The sequence below is a fragment of the Lissotriton vulgaris genome, chromosome 3_1, assembly GCF_964263255.1.
Source record: "Lissotriton vulgaris chromosome 3_1, aLisVul1.2, whole genome shotgun sequence".
NCBI lineage: Eukaryota > Metazoa > Chordata > Amphibia > Caudata > Salamandridae > Lissotriton > Lissotriton vulgaris.
In genome coordinates, this window is record NC_141689.1 from 1575135334 (window position 1) to 1575162192 (window position 26859).

A 26859-nucleotide genomic window follows, 5' to 3' on the forward strand; every position below is an offset into this window, starting at 1 on the left:
GTAGGTGGATGAATGGGTAACTGGTAGGATAAAAGGGTGGGGGTGGATATAGTGTGACCAGATTCTCAAAACAAGCATTGGCATAGCCAATAGGTCTCGCTTTTGGGACCTTACAAGTATTTGGTTATGCACAGGGCTCGTTTTATTTCCATGTAATGCTCTTTGGAACAACAATTTTATATTACTTGTGTGTATTACCACTGGCCAGAATTTCAAAGACTTATATTCACGCAGGTGAAATAATACTATTGTGATCAGGGCCGATTTTTGGAGTCTGACCATTTATTTCCTCCTGTTACATGTGGTATAATTTTAAGCAAATGATTGGCGTGGCAGATATGATGTAAGGCGCCCACTGCCCCAAATGAAATCACATGAAGTGGTATATCACACCTTCTGGACTAAGAGGTGTGGTTCTTCAATTTTTTTATCCTGTACCCCCGGTAATGCCTGGCTCCTGTTGTCACACAGGGGATGCAGCTACCCTTCCTCCTTCTGTTCCGGGGACCTGCAGCTTCCAGCTTTCCCCTCCTAACATCAAGCCCCGTTTTTATTTTACCGAATCACATGCTCATGCTGCTGCCTGGTTTGTCTACATGCACACAGGCAGAATCACTCGGTACAAAATGGCTCCTGTTCACTCGTCAGTACGGTCTTGCGCCGCCCCACCTTCCCCCTGCCAAATACATTCATTCCAAATACTGCTTATTTTCATATCAGACTGACTTCTCACATCTGGGATAGCAGGGGCACCTTCCACAGTGATTAGTGCTTCACAAAAAATAATTCTCGGCTAGCGCTCAGAAGTCTTGAAGCTTTGATTGAATGACACTGCAGTTTGATGCCCCGCTCGTCTTTGATGCTATGCGTTCCAGACACTGATTTTATTAAGACTCACTTGGAGCTCTAAACTGTCACTTGATCTTTCTTTGGGTCATTTCGTTTGCCCGGAAGGACTAACATATCTGTGAAACCCTCTTCTTTTATAGTTTGAGCATCGTCTTCGTTTAGCAGGATAACATTATATATTTGAAAATACAAATATCCGGGAAGAGCAGAGAGCAAATCTCCGCGATGTTGGGCATTCTCCTATCATAAAGGAAGCGTGTTGGTGGGACCTGTGGCATCTAACGCATCATTTAACCCTATATGCGTGGGCACCTTCCACAATAATGTATAGGATGAGTTTGTTCCGTTCCCGTTTTTAATTTGATGTAAAACTCAAATCACTGCGCACTCTCTACTACACACTCTCTACTACAGTCACTACTCTCTACTACACACTCCCTACTACAGTCACTACTCTCTACTACACATTCTGCTACACACTCTCTACTACAGTCACTACTCTCTGCTACGCACTCTACTCTCTACTACACACTCTACTACACACTCTCTACTACAGTCACTACTCTCTACTACACACTGTACTACACACTCTCTACTACACACTACTACACACTCTCTACTACAGTCACTACTCTTTACTACACACTCTACTACACACTCTCTACACACTCTCTACTACAGTCACTACTCTTTACTACACACTCTACTACACACTACTACACACTCTCTACTACAGTCACTACTCTCTACTACACTCTCTACTACACTCTCTACACTACACACTCTACTACACTCTACTACACACTCTGCTACACACACGCTCTACTACACACTCTACTACACACTCTACTACACACCCTCTACTACTCTCTACTACTCTACTACACATTCTCTACTACTCTACTACACACTCACTACTTTCTACTACACTCTACTACAGACTCTCCACTCTCTACTTCAATCTCTCTACTTCAATCTCTCTACTTCAATCTCTCTACTTCAATCTCTCTACTTCAATCTCTCTACTTCATTCTGTACTACACACTCACTACTACACACTCACTACTACACACTCTCTACTACACACTCTACTACACACTCTACTACACACTCTACTACACACTCTACTACACTCCCTACTACACACTCTCCTACACACTCTCCTACACACTCACCACTCTACTACACACTCACTACTGTCTACTGCTCACTCTCTACTACACACTCTACTACACACTCTCTACTACACACTCTCTACTACACACTCTCTACTACACACTCTCTACTACACACTCTCTACTACACACACTCTAGTACACACACTCTAGTACACACTCTAGTACACACTCTAGTACACACTCTAGTACACACTCACTACTCTACTACACACTCTAGTACACACTCACTACTCTACTACACACTCTACTACTCACTACTCTCTCTACTACAGTCACTACTCTACTACACTCACTACTACACACTCTACTACACACTCACTACTCTCTACTACACACTCTACTACTCACTCTACTACTCTCTCTACTACTCTCTCTACTACTCTCTCTACTACTCTCTCTACTACTCTCTCTACTACTCTCTCTACTACTCACTCTCTACTACTCACTCTCTACTACTCACTCTCTACTGCTCATGACAATGACATTTATTTATCTGTTTCCAAAACCAACACATAAATAAAACATTTGTCATTTACAATGCCAAAAGCGCTAACTTTTGCAAAGGCGAGACCGTTGCATTGTAAATGCTTGTTTATCTTAATTTGTTCACTTTCTTAGTCCTGGCAGTAGGGTGTTCGACCAGTAGACAATAACTCTCAAGTTCTGATAGAATTCTAACTGCCGATTTCTCACCTTGTGAATTTCCCCAGGCACCAGAGGTGTACAGAAACTTTAATAGAAATCCACATGTTCTTCGACAGGTAGCTTTGTGCGGCGCCACATCAGGTAATCAGATCTGTATGTGACTTGGGGGCCAATTTAAAATTGCCGCCTCCACGCACTGATGTCAGTTCTTTTATTCCTGTTGCTTCGGATGCAGATCCGAAGCTAGCAATTCTGTCTTTTTGACAGAACTTTCCCTCATGAAAATGATTTTTTCCTCACAAATTTCCAGTGGGCAGATATGGGCCCTCAAACAAACCATTTTTGAACTGTGCAGCAACTGTCACTGGCAAACAATCCTGACCGATGCTCACGACGTCTGGGCTGCTGCCATTCGGTCTTCTTCCACTGAGCAGACCGCTACGGCGGACGAAATACAACACCTGAAAGAGGCTGCAGCCTCCATTTTTGGTACCCCACTGATTGCCCTGCAGTGCCTTCGGATCCCATGGATTCGAGGTGGCAGCCTGTCAGAAGTCCATTGGTGGATCCATCTTCGATGTTGACTGCGCCACCCGACCTCCAACAGCGGTTGGCCCCATCTCTGCCCATGGTGCCACTGGCTCCTGTCTCAGCGCAATGTCCGACACCATCTTCGATGACAAGACTGACCTCACTGGTGTGAGCCTTGATGCTGATTCCTACTTCACCAATGCTAGATTCGTGTCTGATAGTTCTATTGGAGCTCAACCCCCCTACGTCATCCCATCCCAGACTTCCACGACTGTGATCCAGATGAAGATGATGACAGCAATGCTTTTTATGAAGAGGGGACCTTTTCTGATTATCAGCAGGATTCCAATGTCCTTGACACCTACCCTGACACTGGCCTGCCATCTCCTTACCCTATTGCCACAGAAAAAATCTAGCTTCTTCCCAACTTTTATTAAGAGGGCAGAGGAAGTACTTTATTTAACATTACCTATGCCGGAGCTCAAGATCAAAGTTTTGACCGAGTTTTTTAACCCTGCAGCGACCACACAGAAACCTTTCTTACCCTTTATGTAGGCTCTAACAGAAATACTAGGGGGCACCAGTGCTAAACCTCGGAATTTGCCCACCAGTCAACAGGCAAGTGGCATGACCGGTCATTTCCCGGATCCCGTTTTCTTCCTCCAGCATCCTACTCCAGAGAGCTTGATGGTTCAGGTATAGTCCCGCTGCCTGAACCCCAATTCTTTTTCCACACTTCATCCGACAGGGAATCCAATCAGATGGGTAATTTCACAAAACATGTTTTTTCTAGTGCCAGTTTTGCTCTGCGATCGATCAACACATTGTGCTTCATCTGACAGTATGGCGGATGCGAGACAGAGTGGTGGATGTGTTGCCAGCTGTTGTCAAGGTAGTCCAACATACCCTACAATGTCTTATCTTGCAGGGCCAAGATCCCTCGGAATACATGATCCTTTCTGGCCTAGACACAGCTGCCTGCCAGAGTAAGGCAGTCGGCACCAGCATGATGCTTAGATGCCATGCGTGGACCTGTTTCACAGGCTTCTCTTCAGACTACCAGCAGTCCCTGATGGGATGGCAAAAGATGGCTTTAAACTTTTTGAGAGAAGGTTGACTCTGCCCTCAAAATTTCAGGAGTGCGATGCCACTGATTGTTCTATGGGCCTAGTTCTGCCAGCTTGGCAGCTCCTCCAGCAAGAACACCCCTTTCCAGGCTTTGGCAGAGGCACAGCCAGTATGGCTCTCAGCAGCAACAGGCCTTTCAGCCCTTTTGGTGGCGAGGCCGGGGAGCCAGCCAGCAGCATTCAGGTTCACTGGGGCAACGTTCTAGCCAGATCACAACCTCTCCCTCAACAGTCAATGCTGCTGCTTTAATTTATTCTTGGCAGCACATGATTGCCCAGTAGAAGGTCTGGTCACTTTTCACCCCCTAACATGGTAAAGTGTTTAGTCAGACCTGTGACTGCTCCAGTTCATAGACCATTGCTTGTCACTACATTTTCTGTCCTATGCCCGATCTCCCCACCTGCACCTCAACACCTGGAGTGACACTGTTCCATGTTTCTTGAAGAAGTTAAAGCTCTCATGGCAAAGGGAGCAATAGAGAGGGTGCCGGCATACAGTTGTTTTTCCTGTTTGTCCTGGTGCTAAAAAAGGATGGTTGCCTTTGTTGCATACTCAATCTTCCTCCTCTGAACTTCTTACGCTCGGGGGACAAGTTGAAGATGCTTAACTAGGCCCAAGTTCTGTCTGCCCTGGATCTAGGAGACTGGTTAGTGACGGTCAACTTGCAGGACACCTATTTTCATATTTGTATCTGGCAGTTCCACAGGCGTTAACTGCGTTTCCAGGTAGGCAAGGACTGCTTTCAGTTCTTGATTCTCCTCTTTGACCTGACCAGTTTACCTCGGGTGTTCACAAAGGTGATGGTGGTAGTTACAGCCCATCTGTGAACGTTAGGTACACCAGTCTTTCCTCGACGACTGGCTACATAAGGTGATTTCCCCTTAAACAGTCGTAAGCCATCTCCAAACGACGGCTAATGTGTTGACATTGTTGAGTTTCTCCATCAGTGTGTCAAAATCGCACCTGACATGTTCACAGTGGCTCCCCTTCATCTGAGCCACACTGGATACAGTGCTTTTTCGAACTATCCCACCTCCTCAACAAGTCCTGGATTTTCAGGCCATGATCCTGAAGTTTCAGCCCTTGACCTGGGTCTCAGTGAGAGCAGCTCTTAAGCTTTTGGACCTCTTGGCTTCCTGCCTCCTGCTGGTGGACCACACCAGGTGGCAGATGCGGGCTCTGCAGTGGGATCGAACAACTCAGTTAGCTCAGCACCAAGGCAACACGTCAGAATCCATTCAGCTGTCAAAGGAGACTGCAATACATGTTCAGTGACTGCTACTCACCATGTCTACATTGAGGAAATAAACTTAAGGCATCAGCTCAACACTAGCTGGTCATTTAATATTCCACTTGTGACAATGTGAAACCATGCTGTGCAATTCCTGTGGCGTTGTGGTGAGGTGGGCAGGCGAGGAGCTCGGACTCTTGATAAGGCATGGATTAAGTGTTTCCAGCAGTTCCTCCTGCTGGCGTTAACTCTTCTGCTCCCAGGGTTATTAATTTACACATGCAGTTTCCTCATTGTTGGTGCCGCAATTTGGGTGCATTTATTGTTTAAATCTGTTCATCACATAGTGAGTCCAAACAAGGTCATATTACACTCACATACAAGCAACCCCCTCTGTCTAGAAGAACAACTGAAGAGAAGCACCCACAAAACTCAAAAAAGTTCCTGCTTCTCTGTCCGCCCCTGAGAAGTATCTACAGAGCCCACAACGAAAATGATATAAATAAACTCCCTGTCACTGCAGATACACCAAGAACGATCACTGTGCCCACAACAGGAAACAATCCGTTTGAATTCTGGCTGAGACTCTCCATTAAGGCACATGCTGATTCCATCTAGGAACAACACTCTTCCCTTGATACTCAACTCGTAGTTTCACATTAGAACCTAGTTGTGCAGTTAGTTCACTATTCATCAGGTTCTGCCTAATGCAAATCAGTGCCATTTTCCTGTCTAAGGTATTCTGGTGCAGTTCAGGAAGTAGCCATAAGCTCTTCTACTGCCACTTTTTCTCTTTTTTTTTCTGCATATCTGCTCTTTAACTCCGATATCTCAGATCCGCAAAGCTGACCATTACCAATGCCATCTTTGGTACCTTCATTGGACTGACCCAGCTTCGGCAGAGTATGTAATCGTTTACAATCTGTCCCGGGCTAAGTCCTGTGGTAGACCATGCACCTCTGCCAAGAAGAGCCTCACTGTTGATTTCTGCTGGTCTCAGCAGTATTTTAATGTGAGTATCCTTGCTCAGGTTGTCCAACGTCTTGTTTCATTAATCTTTATGGTCTACAGTGGTCGAAGCACTAATGTTATAAATTTATACAGCTCACGAATACCAAACTGTGTCTTGGTTCTAACAGTCTAGAAGCGAGCTGGATCACTATTCAATGAACAACCAGGTCTTAATGGCTTTCCTGAAAGATGTCGAGGAGTAGAGACTTCTGATGGTAATGGGGAGCACACTCCCCATTACCTTCAGAAGTCTCCCCTCCTAGGTGCATACTGTTCCTCATCAACTCAAAACTGGCTATAGTGAAATCTCAGCTCAGAAGATGGCATATTTACAAGCAGACAGGTGCCAGGTTAGGAGTACCAAAATGGTGCAGCATTCTTGTAATCCAGCTGGCGCAGAACACCAATGCTGCAGCACTTTATTGCTTATCCTCTGGATCCCCATTGTGGTTGTATACATGTTTCTCTTTAATATTAGGGGGTTCCTTGATTATGCATCCTTTCTATTTGACTCATGGATCTTTCCTTTGCCCTACATTTGATCTGTGCATTAGTGTAACATTCAAGAACCTTTATGAAGGGAAACGCTATTGTAGGCTTTACTTCTGTTCTTTTATATTTTCCAATATATTTCCTTCTTTCGGATTTTCTTCTAGAGTAAATTATAACTCTCAAATTAGTTGGTCATTTGTTTTGCCAGTCTTCTTTTCATACCCAGAGTTGCCATTTGATCTGGATATCATATTGTAATAGTACAAGCTCTTTAACTAGTCGCCACCTAGAGGTGACACAGCAAAACCAGTGAGTAATTAGTGCGTAACCTTTGTTTTTAAAACACTTTATTTTTGCCTTTTTTAACAATAAGAGGAAAAGGAGGTCATGAAGAAAGGGGGGTAGGAGGAGAGAAAGAGAAAACATCATAGTGAAAAGCTTATTGCATTCAGAGTATGTACCTTTTGAACACTGAAACATTAATGCCACCATTAGGAGTCGCCTGGGAATTCTGGTGGGCATAGTAATGGTGAATTACTAGGTGAATCAACTCGGCATTACTGATTATCCCAGTAATGTTGCAGTGGAACCTGAGGTTTCTACTCTGAATACCTGGAAAGTCTGCACCTCTGGAATTAACAGGATCACCTCTAAAGTTAAATCCAAGGGGGGCAGATTTACCAGATATGGGTCCTGGGCTCTCAGAATGAATCCCTATGTGAGACCTGAAACGTGGTAACTTGGAAATCTGTAACACAGTAGCTAAACACGTCTATCTAGATTCTAGAATGTTTTGTCCTTGCATGTGTGGCTGGGTGTCATGCTGCATTGAGAAACATCTATTGTTTAATCTTCATTTACTCATTCGGTGTAGTTTATACTTGCTACTCCATTGTAGGAAAGTGCTCCTTTTTGACATGGTCACCCTCACTTTTTGCCTGGTATCTAATGCAATTTTGACATAAGTGCTCTGGATTTCTGCTATCCACGTCCCCAGTGCCAGATCTCTTTCCCTAAAACTGTACAATTGTTACCCCAAATGGCAACACCCTGTGTAAGTCCCTAGTAAATGGTACCTAGGACAAGATGGCAAAAGAGGCTGCAGAATGTATTTTGCCACCCCAGCACCATCAAGCAAACTGCCATTGCAGGCTGCGTGCCATGAGCAGAGAGAAGTGAAGTTGTGTCATGGGACACCTCCTGTATGAAATGCCGGAAGACACTGCATGCAGTGTTGGTAAGTCACCCCTACAGCAGGCCTTACAGCTTTAAGACAGGGTTCACTATACTACATGTGTGTGGACATATCACAGGGGCATATCTGCTTATTCAGATGTATAAGTATATTCTTAGATATTAAAAGTGAACAGGGAAGCCGTTTTGAGAACATGTGCTGGACACTGATATTTATGAGTTCCCTAGTTAAAAGATGGCTTCACCGAAACCACAGATGTTTGATATCAAACATCTGGTATTAATAAACTTACACTGATTCCTGTGATGGATTTATCAATACATACACACAGAGGACACCTTAGATGTGCCCCAGAAAACCTACTGACTACTAGTGAAATGTCTGACTGGTGTAGACCAGCCTGCCAATGCAGACCGGTTTCTGACACCCTGCAGGTGAGAGCCTGCACTCTCTGAGGGTTGAAGCAATGCCTGCTCCGGCCAGCGGTCTTGTTACCTCCTCAACGCAGGATGGCTAAGTGATCAGCATATCAAGGCAGGAGGCTTCAAAAGCATCTGCCGCCTTTGATATGGAACCCAAGGCTTCACCAGACAGGGGAAATGCCAACCCCTGTACCAGGCCCATATGGCACCAGAAAAGGCAGGACAATTAGCTAGTCAGGAGGCATGTTGCTCCATCAGGCTAGATTCACCCTGAAATTGGACTGCCTGATGTGAACACAAAACTTAGAATTCCACCATCTTGTTTTTTGCGCAATTTGGCTCACTGGTTCAGGGTTATGCTCATTTCCCACATGAAGCATTTCGTGTTGTAATGTTTGCCTCTGTAAAGCATCAAAGGTTGCCTGAACTCTTTACACATTGCACCTCGTTTTGGTCCACTATATAAAGAGCCAGCTTTCCACATCTGTGCAAAAAGTTATATTCTTACTTGACTGTTCTATATATAGTCACACGTAGCATGTGGATTATTGAGAGAAATTGATATTCTTCGACCTAACAGAAACAGAAATTGCATTTCTTTTTTTCATTGTTGCATCTCCTATCTTTTTAGCGTAGTAAATTAAATACTGGTGATTTGCGAATAGACACCTCCTGTAGAGTATATTTCGCTTTGATCTGTAATTGCAATTGCTAAATATATTAAACAAGCATTTGCAATGCAATAGTTCTCACATTAACGCAAGATCTATTGCATTGTGAATGGTAGGCATCACGAACAACAGGGGGGAGAGTGGGTGGTGGCAGAATGCATGGACAACGGGAGGGAGGGCGGGGTGGGGAAGCGGCGTGGAGGAGAAGGCAGGGACAACAGGAGGGAGTGCGGGGAGGGGAAAAGAAGGCACAACAACAGGAGGGGATTGGTAAAAAAGGCACCAAAGCATGTTGTGCCTGCAGTAGGAGAACCTCAATAAATAGTGCTTACAATCTAAATAACACGTACGTGTAACAACCAAAGTAAAGGGGTCAGTCGCCATGGGAGGTGACAAATGAAGAGGAGGCCGTACTAAGGAGGACTAACAAGCCTATTGACGGATCAGAAGTCAGCATTAGGACGGACAATGACACAAGCCAATTGCAAATAAGGCTGGACTTTGGGCGGGGCTTCTAGTCCCTAATCTTCTACAATAAGTCTCACACAGCAGCACCTCGACCTAAAAATGGATGGTACTGATTTATGATCATCACACTTTATCTCACCACTTGCATATTGATGTCAATGTGCTTAATTGGGTTACCTGCCATGGCTGATGCCAGTTGTATATTGTACTAGTAGCAGTGTTGCCATTAACAATATATTTTAATTACCAAACTGATGCTTTTCAAGATGCAGTTTGACAGTCAATGAATGTCTAATTTTAACATGCAAATAAACATGTTTTTATACAGTTGTTTAGCACTGAATGACTTACTCCGGGGGCGGCAGTTGGATGACATTATTGATAAGCTTCCAGAAATATGGGAAACTCTTTTTAGAGTGCAAGATGATATTAAGGTAAGCTGACTGTGCCACATGATGGTCTGTATTCGCATATCAGTACATATCAATAGTTATTCATAAGAATTTAAAGGAATGATGGTTTCGGTTTTTATCCAAATGGAGTATTTGTTACTGTTAGTTATGGTTAAGTGTCTCTTGCCACTGAAAATAGTTTTTTGTTTTGCTAATAACTTTGGCGACGTTTGACAAATCAGCGCAACATGGTGCACACAATTAGTTCATTCAGGTTTTGCTTTGTCACAATGCGTGTCAATCGGGCTAGAGGTTTTGAGTCCAGATTAATAAAGAACCGTTTATATTGGGGTTCATAAGAATTTCAGCTTTCCATAACGCAAAAAACGCTAAATGGAATTACACCAAATTGGCATGAAACTAAAACTTACTCAAATTTTTTTTTTTTGTGATAATTTGTTTATATGTTTAATAGTGTTTGAGATACTTGCATTAAAAAAGTGACATGGACTTCCCATCTTTAAATGTATGTATGTATTGACCTATCAGTCGTGGATTATCATTTGATCAGAGGATATGCATGTCTAAAAAATAAACAAATTTGTTGGAAATTTTTATGTAGGTTTCCCCTTCATCCAGTTGTACTCTCTGCGGATCCTTGAAGTTATATCTTGGCTATCTCATTAGCTCCCCGCAGGTCCCATGTCACAATATATAACTGTGGGAAGCTGCTTATGGCACAGGAGGATGTCTGAGTGAGGGTGTCCAGAAGAGTAGATACTGTTGCTCAAAAATCCAAACTAGACTGGTTTTGCCACTCCACCTGTGGATTTGCATATCCAGTATACTCCTTTGAAAGTTAGAGAATACTTAAAAACTCTTACGCTGATCGTCATTGACCAACAATGTACAGGTCTTTTCCCTTGTTGAAAATTCTTGTTATTTTATTACTGTCAGAGTGGGAGTCAATGTTTTTCTAAGGTCAGCATGAGAATAAGACAACCCATAAATTGGTATGGGTGTAGCAGAAGCAGTTCTCTATGGAAAAATATATATATAAAAAACGAGTTTGCATAGTCAAATGCACTTTCACATTCTCATACAATTCTTTACGAATCTTAACTATAAATCTGTGACCTAATAAACCCATTATTTACAGGAGTTTCTGCAAATGTAAGTAACTTATTTCTATCATTATGGCACTGTAATGTTTGTTTAGATTTGAAAATGTTTAGTACGAGACGTGCACAGAAATCAAAATAAACCTTAGTAGTTTCCAAAGTTTTGTTTTTCTTGAAAACTGCCATTTTCATGCAAAAACGACTAAAATATATGCTAAGGTCACAAGGTTCTATGCGAATTGGTCTTTTGTGTGAAAATTAGGACTTTTGGTAGCCTTTTGTCTCAAGTTTATTTAGACATACTTTTCCCTTGTTGAGTCACTCAATAGGAAAAGTTAAGTACTCATTTAAAAAAGCAAGTTGTTGGCGATAGGCTACAGAGCATTCGAATACTCACAAGTTAATAGCATCAACTAACACTCGCAAGAGTAATATTTTTAAAATAATCTTTTTATTGGTTATTTTCATTGACAAGATAGCATATGAAATCATTATACAGTGGTGCACGACACCCACAGGCATGTAATGAAGTATAATATGAAGGAACAGTATTTGTGTATTCTTGCAGCTCAGGAGCATATCAATAACACATAGTTAAATGTCAATGCCAGTGTATTCAGCCCACGGTTCCAGGTTTTCCTGTGCTTATGTGGACAACCTTGCATGTTGAGAAAATTATTTCTGATGAATACATTTAGCTGTAGATGTTTCACCATAAGACTATTCCCAGGTACTATACTGGATCCGGAGAATTATTTTTGCAGTGCTCCTATGTGTCGCTAGGTGGAACCATGTGCCTCCACGGTGAATCCATACCCTCCTGTCCCCTGCCTTTCTGCCCCAGGAGTGAGGGATCCAGCTCTCCACACCCAACTTTGTTTAAATAACTTAACGCTCAGATAGTGCTCCAGAGACGATTTCCTGGCTCGGATGTTCTTTCTTACCCTCTTTTTGATGCCATCGGAACCCAGTTCCAGATTGGACCCTTTATCCGGGGCGCTGTCAGCATCAGACACATTTAGCTCCTTCCCATCTTCTAGCTTCACTTCAACCTTACCAGGGCTCACCTTTTCCAAATCCTCCTCTTCATACCCCCCCCCCCCCCCACCCCCACTCAGTGGCTATTTTGGTCACCTCCAGCCCCAAGACTGGTTTGGGCTTTTTCTGGTGTCTTTGCACCTTGTCATAGCTTTTCTTGTGGCTCTCACTCTTAATAGGCTTGGCAAGTAAGATTCTTCCAGCCCCACTGCTGGAGGTATCTTGTTTGGAGAGTGTTCACTTCAGGATATTTAGCTAAGCCTGTATTTAAGTCAAGTTCTGAGACACTGAGGAGATTTGCATCTGCAGAAAGCGTGTTTACATATTCAGTGGTCCTCCCTGCCACAATGTCCTGCTTTAAATCCTGATCACACTTTTCGGCCATCTCCGCTTGTCGATGGTGTCAGCAACCGCACTGAACAGAGATTTCAGATGTACAAGGAGTTTAAGGCATTCTCCAGGGCCTGATTCAGTGGTCCCTTTTCAGGGTTTGTTAAATGTACTAACGTTCACAGCTCTTTCACCAGGCTTTTTGCTGTACTCACGATGTTGTGCAGCTCAGACCGAATGGCTCCTCTCTGTAGAGGCAGGTCACTGCTGGATCCTCTATGTGGATACATTGCCCAGTACCTGGGCATCAAACCTCCTCCATCTTGAATCTCCATTCCCACTCGCAAACTTTTGATAAGTCAAAGTTGCACCATACACGAAAGAATGGCAGTGGGTCTCAACACCATTCCACGACTGGAATTCAGACGAGAAGACACAGATGTCAATCAAAGTGGCATTCAACACAATTGTCTTACAAATCTGATGCAGTCCCACAATTGATCCTAGCATGCCACAAATTCCCTGGGCCATCGTCGACCCACAGTAATTTGTGACTTTGAAGGATGGCATGCTGCATCTTTTTCAGCTGTTTCCCGCTCGCTCTGACATGCCTTTGGGCACCTTTGCTCCTAAAGTGATGCCTGTTGGGCTTCATCTGGTGGGGCCCTTTCTTTGTGCCAACTTCCCCAGGGCATTCCCACACCAATTCACTTTCACTCCAGCTTTAGTGTCCCCACCAGTCCCTTCCATGCTTGTTCTATCCCGAATTTGCTGGCCTTGGCCCTGGACCTGAACACAATGTGGCATCTGACCCCTAAAAAGCATTGGCTCGCTCCAGGCCTATGTTGCGCTATGATATAACAAACAGGCAAGCAAACTACTTGCAAACTGACACTAATCCTCCACCTCGAGGCTAGTACTAGCAGAGACTGGGGGCCTTATTTGGCTTCAACTCTGATGTGGTTTTTGCTATGCAAAGTGTTCCCCGTTACACTAATGGGGGAGGGAGGGAGGGAGGGAGGGAGGGAGGGAGGGAGGAGGAGGTCCTCACACCCCACACTATAGTGATGAAGGGCTATACCTGAATTTAGAATATGCCAGTGATTTAGATACATTTCCAGGTGCTGAGCTAGACACGCCATCTGGGCCACCAATGGAAGAAAGGGCCTTTTGCGCAGTAGTTATGTGAAGGGCAGTAGAAATGCTATATTTAGAGTTACCTACTGTGGAAACAAAGGGAACTTTGTTAACTGAGATCCCTCTCACGAGCCCTAAGTTTTCTGAACAATTTTTGCCATTCAAGGGAAGCTCTTACAGACACGCTTGTGTCCTCCGGTCAGGCGGGCTTGTTGCCAGTTGATGTGGGCTGTCCTCTGGTGGCACTGATTTTTTGAAAAAGCTCCCTACACCTGAAAGCTTTGCCTTAAAGGTGTCGACAAATAAAGTCACAGCTAATGTCTTTACGACCAATACTCCAGGTGGAGAGTCGAAACGTATTGATGCATGCTGAAAGAGATTATTCTCTTTGGTGAGGTTGGCCTTAAGATCCTTAAGCGTGGTGTGCAGCTGTTCCGGACGACTTCAACACCTCATTGACAGAAACCATACATAATGGCCAAAACACAGCAAAGTATATCTTGTATGTTGGTTTGGACACCACATACTTTGTGGTCAAAACTATTATCACCAGTGTAGTACTTAAAAGGCATGCCTGGATGTGATTAACTGGGGTTTTATGTGTGTCTAGGTGTCCAATATGGACATGCCCTTTGATGGCTCATGTTGGCTTGACGAGAAGACTGATTTGGTGCTCTTAACTATTTAAGGACAGTCGAACCATGGCACTATCCTTAGTAGTCTTGTCTCCTTCCAAGCAATTCCACCAATAGTACAATAGGTGACCCTCTGAAATTCCCTGGGACGCTGTGAGGACACTTGTGGGCGCCTCTGCCTATCTGTACCTGCGCTACTACCGGTGCTACTTCTTGCCGCTCCCGCTTCGCGGGAGCCGCTGCGTGGGAGGACTGCCCAGCGACGCTGCCTGTTTTCCCGTGCTTCAAGTTCATCGAGGTGCTGAGAGGCTGCAGGGGAGTTGCGCGGCAGGGACTCACTCTCCCAGGAGTCCCTGCGTGACCAACCAACATCCGGTCAGCGCCCCCTTCGTGACCCGCCCATAGCCGCCCTCCCACCTATAAAATCTGGTGGGGGACCGTCTTGCGGTACGCGAGCGGGACGCCGAGCGAAGCCCGGGCAAAGGTCTGTGGCCGTCCGGGGCCAGCAGGGGCCGGGACGGGCCACTCCCCTAAGCACCAGATCACGGTAATGCAGACGTTTCTAGATATATTGACCGGGCAAACTGTTGATAATAATATATGTCTGGTTATACACCCATGTCAACTCGCTCTGGAAGATGTACGAGGAGAGGGGGTGACTCTACAATAGGCACTATGGACCAGTTTATAACCAGGGCAGTTTCTGTTGGGGCGAAGGAGATTATCTTAGCAGAGCGAAGATTATCGCGTGAATACCTTGAACACAAGCGCTCCTCTTTGGGAGCACTGGTACGGGTTATATCTCCCGTTAATACTAACCCAGCGGTACCCCTGCTAAATACTACACCAGGCAATATGCAGCCTTGTGCAATCGAGCTCAAGGAAAGTCCTGAAAATCTTGAAATTCTACCCGACCCTGAGGTGGTAAATAGGAGCCCAAGTAGTGCTGTGGTGCCGGATCATCCAGCTTCACCAGTAGCAATATCGCCCACTCTACCTACGATAGTGACACATGAAGCACCTATACGACAACAACTATTAGCCTCTCCGGTAAACTCAGACTGTGTAGCATCAAAAAGGAAAAAACCAGCTACTCCGCGTAAGGGCCATAGAAGAAAAGCTTTCAAAAGAATACGGAGACATTACGCGAAAGAGGGCGTTCCTTATAAAATTACAGGGACTGAGACTAAGAAAGGAGGCGACCAACAAGAGGTGGAACCTTCAAATGTCCAAGACAGTTGCCAATTTGATACTGACCAAGTTAATCGCTTAAAAGATCCACCCGTAGACAAACCCCTAATGGAACAGATCCAACTATTAATGTCAACTCTGATTCTTCCTGTGATCGAAAGACTGAAAGGGCTTTCGGATCGCCTGGACAAATTCGAACAAGTCTCACTAGATAATTTTTTCGCACTAAAATAGTTAGTTAAATTGCACACTAAAATCGGGGCTGATGTGCCAAGGGGAGAAACAAGCCCGATAACTACAAATCCACCCGAGAAAATCCGACAACCAAGGAAAGAGAAGGCTCCGACTCAGAAAAAAGGCCCTGTTCACCAGCCCCTCTTGGGGCATTGCAAAATACTGCAGATTTACCAACTGCTGCCCCTCCAAGACCAGCACAACGCAAAGGGAAACCTGATCCCACAATAAGTGAGAAAGTGCCTACAATCACTGAAACCTTAAGGGCACTGAGAACTGACGAAGGGGCAGGCACTACCAATTGCAGTGCCAACTGTGCTAGCGAAAACACCAAAGCTAACAACGTTAAGAAATCAGTACCCAATTGTAACATAGGTCCAACAGGGGCAATACATGTTCCAAACGCTGACTTTCCTCCTGGCTGCCATCCCTACGTGGTAGTCCTTACTGGGGTTCCTCCTTTGAAACAAGACAGAAAGGAATCCTATGATGAACTTAAAAACAAGACCTTGTATTGGCTCAGAGAAATCAGGCCTCTATACCACACTATTAACTGTCAGGTTATACACGTTAGAAGAGTTAATTGGTTGGGCACTAGACCAAAAGATATAAGGGGGGGCTGTATCTTGGTCAATTTTAAAGATCCTTCAGTAGCCCACCGTGTGTAGAGCCAAGAACAACGGAGAGGATATTCAGGAATTGGAACTTGTGATCTTAGTTACTTCTACCCAAGGCAAACAGTGCCAAGCAATAGAGGTCTACCCCACGAGGCTATGAGGAGTAGTGGGTATTCGTTTTTTGATCCTCCAACACCAGGCGGTGGAATGCCGCCGCAGAATATGGGTGTGGACACAAACTGGTCTTGGTGGGGCTGTTGACAAGATGGAGAGTCCCGAGTCGGGGAAAAGCTTTTTTCTCCTCCTAATGAAGCTTTGCCAGGTCGGTGTGCTAGATCATGTACAGTGGCTCCTGAAACTGAAATTAACAAAACCCAATGGGTTGGTTTACCACCTGCTAAGATTGCTGGAGAACGCCCAAGGGGGGCACCTGTAGATGTGTTTACTGTCTCGGGCGAAAATGAGCCTTCCCCAGCATGTATGGAAGGCCAAGAATCAGCTATTAGTAATGGGTCCACGGTTCGACCAATCAGGAGGGAACTACCAAATGTATACATAGTCACAAATGACTCTCCTAGTAGCACAGAATCATTTAAAACGATGTCGGAAGTAAACATTTTGTCATGGAATATTGCAGGGGTAACGAGAAATCTTTGTGATAGTATTTGGAATTCTTTCATGGAAGAGCATGATATCATACTCTTACAAGAAACCTGGGCAATTGACATGATCCATAGACTTGGTTATAAGGCTTTTCACTGTGGGGCAATTCCGTCTACAAGAGGTAGACCGTCAGGGGGTTTAATAATTTGGGTAAGAATAACCCTGAATGTTGTTGTTCTGCCTCTTTGCCTCCCTTCTAATGATCTGCTTGGGGTAAAAGTGATTACGAAGGAAATGGGGGTTGTGTACATTATAAATATTTACAACAGGCCCAACCCACATAATAAGGAATCCATGGTTGTAGAACAGTTGAGTTCGTATTTGGACACACTAGAATCAAATCCTCAAGTTATAATAGGTGGGGACTTCAACTGTCAATTCGAACCTGTACTGGGCTTGAAAATCTACTAGAAGATGAAGACAGGGCTCATAGTATACCCACACTAGATAGTGTAAAAACAGTCAAAAGTTCAGTGGCAGCTATACAGATCTTCCAACTAGCCATGTCCAATGAGTTAAGGGCCTGTAATGGTAGATTTGATTCCGATAAACCTGCGAATTACACATATAGTAAGGGAATTTCCAAATCACTCATTGACTTTATGCTGGTTACTACTAACCTGTGGTATTTACTGTTGGATTTCCGAGTTGAGAATAGGCCTGAAAGCGACCATTTTCCATTACAACTGGGTTTACACTCTAATTTATTTTTGAAACCGCTTGCCGAAATAGAGCCTACAAGGGAGGCGGGTGATGTTGAGGTCTCCAATAATAGGAGAGCTGCAGCGTGGCCATATATTCTAGCGAAAAACGAGACACTGCCCGGAATTTATAATACCTTTTCAGACACAATCTCCTTATATAATAATTTGTGTCTGGGCTCCCAGGAAGTCCTCAACATGCACTACCATTTGGTAGAATCCCTGACCCCTCTTCTGAGTAAAACATGTGGTAATGATAAAAGTAATAAAAGTAGGCAGTTTGAATTAGAAACCCCATGGTATAATAAACAGTGTCGCCTAGCGAAAGGTAATTTAATTAAAGCTGTCAAGTCTAAGGATCAGATGCAGATAAGAGAGTGCAGACAAGAGTACAATCACTCTCTCTCCCGGGCAAAAAAGAATGGGAAAACTCAGTCTGGGAAGATCTCCTAAATGCAGCTAGGAAGCATGACCAAAGCACCTTCTGGAGTCTGATATCTAAAAAAATCAAAATAGGTCGATCCAATATGGACTACTATCTCAACGAGGAAATATGGTGTGACCATTTTCTTAAGTTATATGACTCGGAAGATGTGTGTTTGGGTACCAATGAACAGGGAAATAGCCTGTCCTTGTGTACTGGTCTACCCCAATTCAGCGAAGAAGAGACACTACGTGCAATACACGCCACTAAGGCCGGTAAGGCACCAGGCCCTGATAAATTGCCCAGGTACTTATTTACCCATAACACTGAAGTATGGTGCCCATACATCAATTTTTTGTGCAATTCAATACTGGCAGGGACCTCAATTCCTGAGACGTGGAAGGGGGCGGAAATAGTTACTATTTTTAAAAAAGGGGACCGTTATAATCCAGCCAATTACAGACCGATTAGTCTAATCGACATTTTACAGAAAATTTTTGCCAGGCATATTTTAAATCGACTTTTAGACTGGATGGAGGAAACTAAAATCCTCTCCAAATATCAAGCGGGGTTTAGAATTAAGACAAGTACTGTTGACCAGGTGTTTAGGTTTATGTGCATCTGCTGGAAATATGTACAAATAAAGAAGGGTAGCCTTTACGTAGCGTTTATGGACCTACGTGCGGCGTTCGATCTTGTTCCACGCTCCCTTCTTTGGGATGCTCTGAAGAAAATGGGTGTCCTGGGCGAATTGTTAACAATCCTCATAAAGTTACATACAGATAATTTTGCAAAAGTAAGGTGGGGAAGAAATGGAGAATTGACTAAGGCTATACCAGTAAAAAGGGGGGTACGGCAAGGGTGCGTGCTGGCCCCCACCCTTTTCTCCTTATTTGTGAATGACATCCCACCTTTCCTGGCACAATGTAACCACGATTCTCCAAAATTGGGCAATGAGGCAATTACAGCATTGTTAATTGCCGATGACACCATTTTAATATCCTAAACCCCTAAAGGACTACAAAATTTAGTAAATCAATTCTATAGCTACTGCGAAGTAAAGGTGCTAGAAATGAATTCCTCAAAGACTAAGTATATGGCCATTAATCCTCCCAATTTAGCAATTTAAGGATATACCCATGTTTGAGCAGTTTATGGATGAGATTGAGCCACCACTGGCTAAAACTGTATATTTACAATATAGATATGGAGTTTTACAATTAAATGCAAACACCTGTAGGTGGGGACAAAGCACAGGAAATGAGTTGTATATTTGTAATCTGTGTGATCTCAAACATAAAGAAGATGAGGCCCATATCCTCTTCTTTTGCCCGGTGTACAAATACCCACGCATGAAATGGATCAAACCTCTTTGCAAAAACTTGGGCTTAAGATCATACAAAGAGGCAGAGAGGATACTTAAATCTACAACCTCTCAGCTGGTAGCTTTTGGAGTCAGTAGGTACCTCTTCAGTGTCTGCTTGATTAGAAAGAAATTTGGGGTTAAAACATAGGGTCTGATACCCCGCAGTCCTGTTTTTATAGGAAATCTTAAACTCATAAGTTTTTATAAAAAATATGTTTTTTAATTTACTGGCTTTTTTAATTATTTATACAATGTAGATATGTTTTTAAATTCGGCTCTGTAATTGACTATTGATTGTATTTGGCATGTTAAATATTCATAGTGAATTAGTAATGCATTTCCACTTCCAGTGTATATATCCCTTGACAATACTTCCCTTGATGTACTACAGACGTAGTTATTGTACTTTTGTGATCATGTTTTTTGAATGTATCCTTAAAATGTTTTTATGGCTTCAAGACAAAAATGTCGAAATAAAGCTTTACAAAAAAAAAAAAACAATAGTACAGGAAGTTTAGTTGTTCCAGGAGGCTAGTCTACCAACCATGCCCACCTTAATAGCCTGAACAGCAGCAGGCTCAGTCCTTTTGGAGCAGAGGTCATGTTGGCGGATGAGGTTGTTCTCACCTGAGGTTGTTCTCACCAGCAGGAGCAGCTCTCCTCTCCATCCGCTCCTTTAATAGCTGTTGCGTCACTTTAAGTAGCCCTCACAGTGTCACCCTTCATTGATAGGAAGGATATGCCATTTGCTCCCCAGTGGGTAATCACCACATCAGACAGATAGTTCTTACAAATCATTGAAAGGGGCTATGCCCTGCCTTTCATTTCTTACCCCTTGTTTTCCCTCCACATCTGAGGTACTGTCAGTGGATTATTCTGCTGTCTTGCTGCATTGTCGACTTGCTGCTGGCCAAGGGTGCCACTGAACAGCTGTTAATTTCAAGGGGAGAGTAAAAGGATGCTATTGTTTCTACTTCCTCTCCTCGTACAAAAGGATGGAGGCTTCAAGTCTACACTGGTCCTCCAACCACTGATTGTCCCTCTATGAAAATACTAATACAAGATACTCACTCTGTCCGAGTTTCTTTCTGTTCTAGACCCAGGAGACTATGTAGTGTCCCTGGAGTTGGAGGACATGTATTTTCATGTCTGTCATGCAGTCCCACAGGCATTATCTGTAGTTCACAGTTAAGATCAGACTACCTACACATTTCTGTGCTCACCTTCGGTCTTCACTCAGCCTTTTGGGTGTCCATGAAAATGATGGTGGTGGGCTACCCACATTCATAGGTCCGGCATACATCAGTTGAAGTACCTTGACGAGTGGCTGCTGAAAGCTGGCTTGCCTCAGTCTGTCGGAGACCACCTCTGAACAATGAACAAACTCCTGACAGCTTTGCGGTCTCCTATCAATCAGCTGAAGTGCAATTGTGTCATGTGCAGAGGTTTCCCTCATTAGGGCAATTCTGGACATTGTGGCATTCAAGGCCTGTCCACTACCACAGTGAGTTCGGCACATTCAGGATATGATTGCAATGTTTCTAGGACAATTCTGGGTCTGAGTGATAATGGCTCCGAGACTTCGTAGACTTCTAGGGTTGAACATCTTCCTCATCCCTAATGTTAAGTGTGCATATGCAGGCCCTGCAGTGGAACCTCTGGTTTCAGTGGGCCCATCCTCGGGGATGCTTTTTCGACTCATTCAGATTTCACAAGAGACCATTCTGAATCTTCTGTGATGCGGCCTGATCTGCACTCCCCTTTCACCACCTAAAGTTCAATCCTGTGAAACCCTCATCACTGCTGGATTTGGTGTGTGGGGAGACGTGTTGATCAGAGGCCTCTCATCTCTGGCTGAGAGAAGCATAATATCAGCTTTTTGAATCTTTGGTGATACTTCTTGTCCTGTAAATCTTCCTGCCATCCATGAGGCTGATGGAGGTCCTTGCAGACAACATGACTTTCATGCAGTACTGCAACAAGCAGGGCAGAATGGGGTCTTGGGTTCTGTGGCAGGAGGCCCTACTTCTATGGAAGTAGCCGAACCTGCAGAACATTTTTCTGGGAGCCAGCCATCTGGCCGGGACTGTGAATGCCAGAGCAAATGTGCTGAGCAGACATCGGCTGTCAGTCTACTAGGCGCATCTGTACTTCATGGTGGTGAGGAGCATCTTTGACTATTGCGGTATGCCCTGGTGGGTTCTGTTTGCCACTTGGGAGAAAAAGCAGTGTCCAGTCTACTGTGCACTGGAGTTTCCTCCAGGAAAGTCACTAGGACACATTTTACAACTATGATGCAATATGCTGGTTCCTCTGCTAACTTGTGTGCTGAATAAAGTCAGAACAGACTAGGCCCAATTCATCTTAGTAGGCCCAGATTGGGCCAGGTGAGTTTGGTACCCAGAGTTCCTGAGCATTAGTATTTGCCCTTCAAACTGGCAATCAAATCTGAGGACCTGTCACACCAACAAGTGTCTTTGCCACCTACACCTTAATGTGTGCAGATTGAGCAGCTTGGAATGCTTTCAATCTGCCAGCCGCAGTAATTAATGTTATCTTGCCTGAATCCTTTTGACAAAGCCCATCAACTTTGGAAGAGGTTTGTTGGTAGTTTGATACTTGTCATAGCGACCCTCTTTAGGCTAAGCTTTCAGATTTATCATTGGCCCAGAAAGGCCTTGCAGTGGGCACAAATAGGCGGTATCTGTTGGCCCTTTGGGCCTTTCTGTATTTACCTTATAAATCATCTCTATTGAAATCACCCGTTGGTATATGTTTTATCAGAGGTCTAACTCATGTTTCACCCAAAGCCTTTAGTCATAATGCAGTAGTAATTGAACGTAGTGATCACATTTCTTATGTGTGTTCCTTTTGAGCCAATGCATGTCTGCTGACTGCATTACTGAAGCTCAAAAGAGTCTTCCTAATTGCCATCACCTCTGTGTTCCACGTGAGTGAACTGCTGATGCTCTCAATGAAGCCAGCCTACACCACCTTCTTACCGAACAAGTTCTTGCTGAGAACCAGTCATGCTTCCCAAAGATGCCTTTCCACATTGGCCAAACAATCTTAAACTGACTATTAGTTATAGATTCCTTACCTTAGAATTTACCCCCAGGCGTCCGACTGGATTCTGAGATTTTTTCTTTACCAGTACCCCTGTGCGTCGGTAGGTGGTGTCAGTCGACTCCACGTCTGTCGTGGTCACCGGAATGACATTGCGGTGTCTACTTAGATGCCGCCCATGCGCGCTGACGTCAGTTCTTTCCTTTTTTGCGCCAGCCACCGCAGATCTGGAGAGAGCAGTACCCGTAGTCATTTTTTTATTAACAGTTTTTCCACTTTTGTCCCCCCAAAAATGTGAGTCATTCGACTCCTGGTGCATTTAGGGATGTCCCATCGTTGGACCGGCTTCAAGCCTTGTGACTCCTGTCACAAGTTGATGTTGGTCACGGAACCGCACCTCGTGTGCCTCTAGTGCCTGGAGCGCAACCACGACTTGAAGTTGTGCTCCGATTGTCAGGCCATTAACCTGAAGTCTTTGCAGGAGCAGTCCTGAAAGCTTTTGGAGGCCCCGCAGTCTGCTTTTCGTCGCTTGAGGTCCTGGTCGAGAGGGATGTCTCAGACTTGTCGTAAAAGCACAGTCACTCTTAGCCTTCTCCCTGTCTATCGGTCGACAGGACGCGGAAGGTCGTCGTCCTTCGGCTCTGCCTGCGGAGCCTACTGCGACTGCTCTGAGCTCCCCCCCTTCCCGGGAGCTGAAGCGTCCCCTGCCCAGCGTCGTGCATTTTATGAAGCCCTCTACTCCATCTTTAGGCAGTCTCATTTTTCCAGCACGCTTCGGGCCCTGCCGACTCGGCTGGGGGCTCTAGGAATTCGATGCCGGGGCTCCGACCTCGGCACCGTAGCGCGCCCAGGGACCCAGGCCTGGATTCGATTCGGTGCCAGTCAACCTCACAACACCTCCCCCGGCGCAGATTCCTCTGACGACTCCTCTGCTACCTCCGACGCCGGTTGTATCCCCGGCCAGTGTCGATCCCGTCCTCCCCATCGACTTGGACATGGAGCCGGACCGGCGTCAACCGATGCCAGTACCACCGCCGACCGGTACTTATGTACCACTGTCCTACCCTGGTGTTCCTTACCACCCTGAGTGGCAGCCAGAGTAGGGTGAGGAGGACTGGTAGGGGTCTGTTGACCTTCCGGCAGGCTTGCTTGAAGAGCCAGACTGGAGAGAGGAGTTGGGTGAGGCCCAGTGGTCTGGATACACCCCCCGACCTTGGTATGCTTTCTCCCCCTACCGTGGCCACAGAGGAGGGAGCCTCCTACACTGTGGTGTTGCGCATGGTGACTGAGGCCTTGGGCTTAGAGCTTTCTATGGTGGCAGTCAGGACTAACCTCCTGACTGAGGTGCTTCAGCTGGATGCGGCTTCTTCGGAGCCCCTGCTGCCGTTCAGTGAGGCCTTCAATGACATCCTTCTGGGCACTTTGTCCAAGCCTAGCACAGGGGCTTCTGTGGAAAAGATGATTGCCCGACGCCACAGCCGGGCCCAAGGCGACCCGATTTTCCTCTCCCTACACACTACCCCCGAGAGCTTGGTGGTCCAAGGCACAACATCCAAAGGTGCATTCCCTACTGCTCCCCCAGATAGGGAATCCAAGAAGCTTGACCATTTTGGGAAGAAGATGTTTTCTTCTGCCAGTTTAGGACTGCGGTGAACACTGCATGTCTCTTGGTTCGGTACACCCCCTCTGTGTGGGACATTGTTGCGTAGGTGCTGCCACAGTGCCTGGAGGAGGCCCAAGCTTTACTCTCCAGTGCGGTTGCAGACGGTAGAGATGCAGCAAAGTTCGTCATTCGATGTGAGCTGGATACCGCCAACTCGCTGGGTAGAACGATTTCTACTGCAGTAGTCTTAAGGCACTACGCCTGGCTGAGGTCCACTGGCTTCTCCGGGGATGTCTAATCGACCCTTTTAGAAATGCCCTTTGATGGACATCGCCTGATAGGTGACAAGGTGGACAATGCGCCTTCGCTCTTCAAGGTCTCTAGAGCTACTTCCAGGTCCTTGGGCCTCGCTGCCACCTCTCACCCCATTCAGTCTGCCTTTCGTAGCTACGGAAAGGGTGCCCCACCACGTTCCACCCAGGGCCACAAGCTACCCAGTCTATGCACTGCTGGAGACGTGCGACCCAGCGCCGTGGATCCGGGGGCCAGCGGGTGGGCTAATCCACCAGTGCCCCCTCTGCAGCAGCCTCCAAACCTTCCTAGTCTGACCTTTCAGGGCCATCAGTTGCCAGTTGGCGGCAGGATCCACCATAAACTCCCCCACTGGCACAACATCACGTCGGACAGGTGGGTTTTGCAGATGGTCCGAACGGGCTACTCCTTCCCGTTCGAGACTATCCCTCCATCTATGCCACCAACAACCCATCACATGTCGGAGGTTCACTTGGCCCTTCACTGCCAGGAAGTTTCGGTTCTCTTGGCCAAGGAAGCTTTTGAGCAAGTCCCTCTCCCAGAATTAGGTTGTGGTTGTTACTCCCACTAATTCCTGGTACCCAAGAAGGACAAAGGCCTGTGTCCTATCTAGGATCTCAGGGTTGCCAACCACTTCCTCCAGAAGGAGAAGTTCAAAATGTTGACATTAGCTCAGATCCTGTCTGCCCTCGACCATGGAGACTGGATGGTAGCGTTGGACTTGCAGGGCGCTTACTTCCACATCCCCGTCCTGCCAGCCCCAAGGTGATACCTACGGTCAAGGTAGGCCACGAGTATTTTCAGTTTACCGTGCTCCCATTTAGCCTTACCAGCGTACCTCAGGTGTTCACAAAAGTGATGGCGTGGTCGCAGCTCATCTGCGCAGATCAGGGGTTCCAGTCTTCCCCTATCTCGACGACTGGCTGTTGAAGGCGAGCTCGCCCCAGGCTATCTTCTCCCACCTCCACACTATGGCGAACCTCCTGCACTTGCTGGGGTTCACTATCAATGTGCTGAAGTCACACCTGATTCCCTCTCAGAAGCTCCTTTTCATCAGAGTGGTTCTGGACACAGCGCAGTTTTGGGCCTATCCTCCCCAGCAGCAAGCCCAGGATATTCAGGCTGTGATACTGATGTTTCAGCCTCTACTCTGGATTTCAGTGAGAATGACCCTGAGGCTGCTGGGCCTCATGGCCTCCTTCATCCTGCTGGTGGATCATGCCAGGTGGCATATGCGGGCTCTGCAGTGGGCCTGAAGTTCCAGTGGGTCCAGCTGCAGGGGAATCTTTCCGATTGCATCCAGATCTCGGAGGGCACTGCACATCAATTGCAGAAGTGGCTAACGAACCAGGAATGGGTCAACGGCAGATCCCTTTTCCTTCTCGAACCACAGTTCACAGTGGTGACAGATGCGTCACAACTGGGATAGGTGGCCACATGGGAGAGGCGGAGATCAGGGGCCTTTGATCTCCGGTGGAGTCAGGGATCCACAACAACCTTCTGGAGCGCCGAGAGATTCATCTTGCACTGAAGGCATTCCATCTTACTGTCAGAGGAAGGGTAGTGCAGGTGTTCACAGACAACACCACCGCCTTGTGGTACTGCAATATACAGTGCAGGTGGGTTCGTGGACCCTATGTCAGGAGGCTTTTCGCCTTTGGGCGTGGCTGGAACATCAGGGCATGTCTGGTGGTTCAACACCTGGCAGGTTCTCTGAACGCCAGGGCGGCCAAACTCAGCCGCAGGTGCATGATGGATCACGAATTGCGTCTTCACTCGGAGGTGGCGCAAGGTCTCTTTCAGCAGTGGTGAGAGCTTTGGTTTAGATCTGTTCGCCACTGAAGAGAACGCGCAATGTCAGCAGTTCTGCACGTTGGAATTTGCTAGGCGGCACTCACTCGGCAACGCTAATTGCGGTCTTCTAGACGCCTTTCCGCCTATACCACTTCTGTCCCGAGTGCTGAAGAAGATCAATCACGACTGGGCTCAAGTCATTCTTGTGGCTACGGACTGGGCACAAAGAGTCTTGTGCCCGAGCTCTTGAACCTGGCCATCGATTGAGAGGCAACAGTTGACGGCTTTTGACCTTCCTCCCGAAGTCTGTAATGTCATCTTGGCAGCCAGGCGTCCCTCCACTAAAATGGTATACGCCTGTAGATGGAACAAATTTGTGGCATGGTGCACAGCAAAGGCTGTGGATCCCCTTTC

The 26859-nt window shown here is 45.8% G+C and overlaps 1 protein-coding gene across 2 annotated transcripts in view; it reads left to right on the plus strand.

Moving 5' to 3' along the window:
* Nucleotides 1-26859, plus strand: part of ECPAS (Ecm29 proteasome adaptor and scaffold) — a 780178-nt gene that overhangs the window by 457006 nt on the left and 296313 nt on the right. For both annotated transcript variants that reach the window (XM_086962068.1, XM_086962067.1), the window contains exon 32: nucleotides 10150-10255. In XM_086962068.1, the coding sequence (XP_086818194.1) occupies nucleotides 10150-10255 (106 nt within the window). The remainder of the gene's footprint in view (nucleotides 1-10149; nucleotides 10256-26859) is intronic.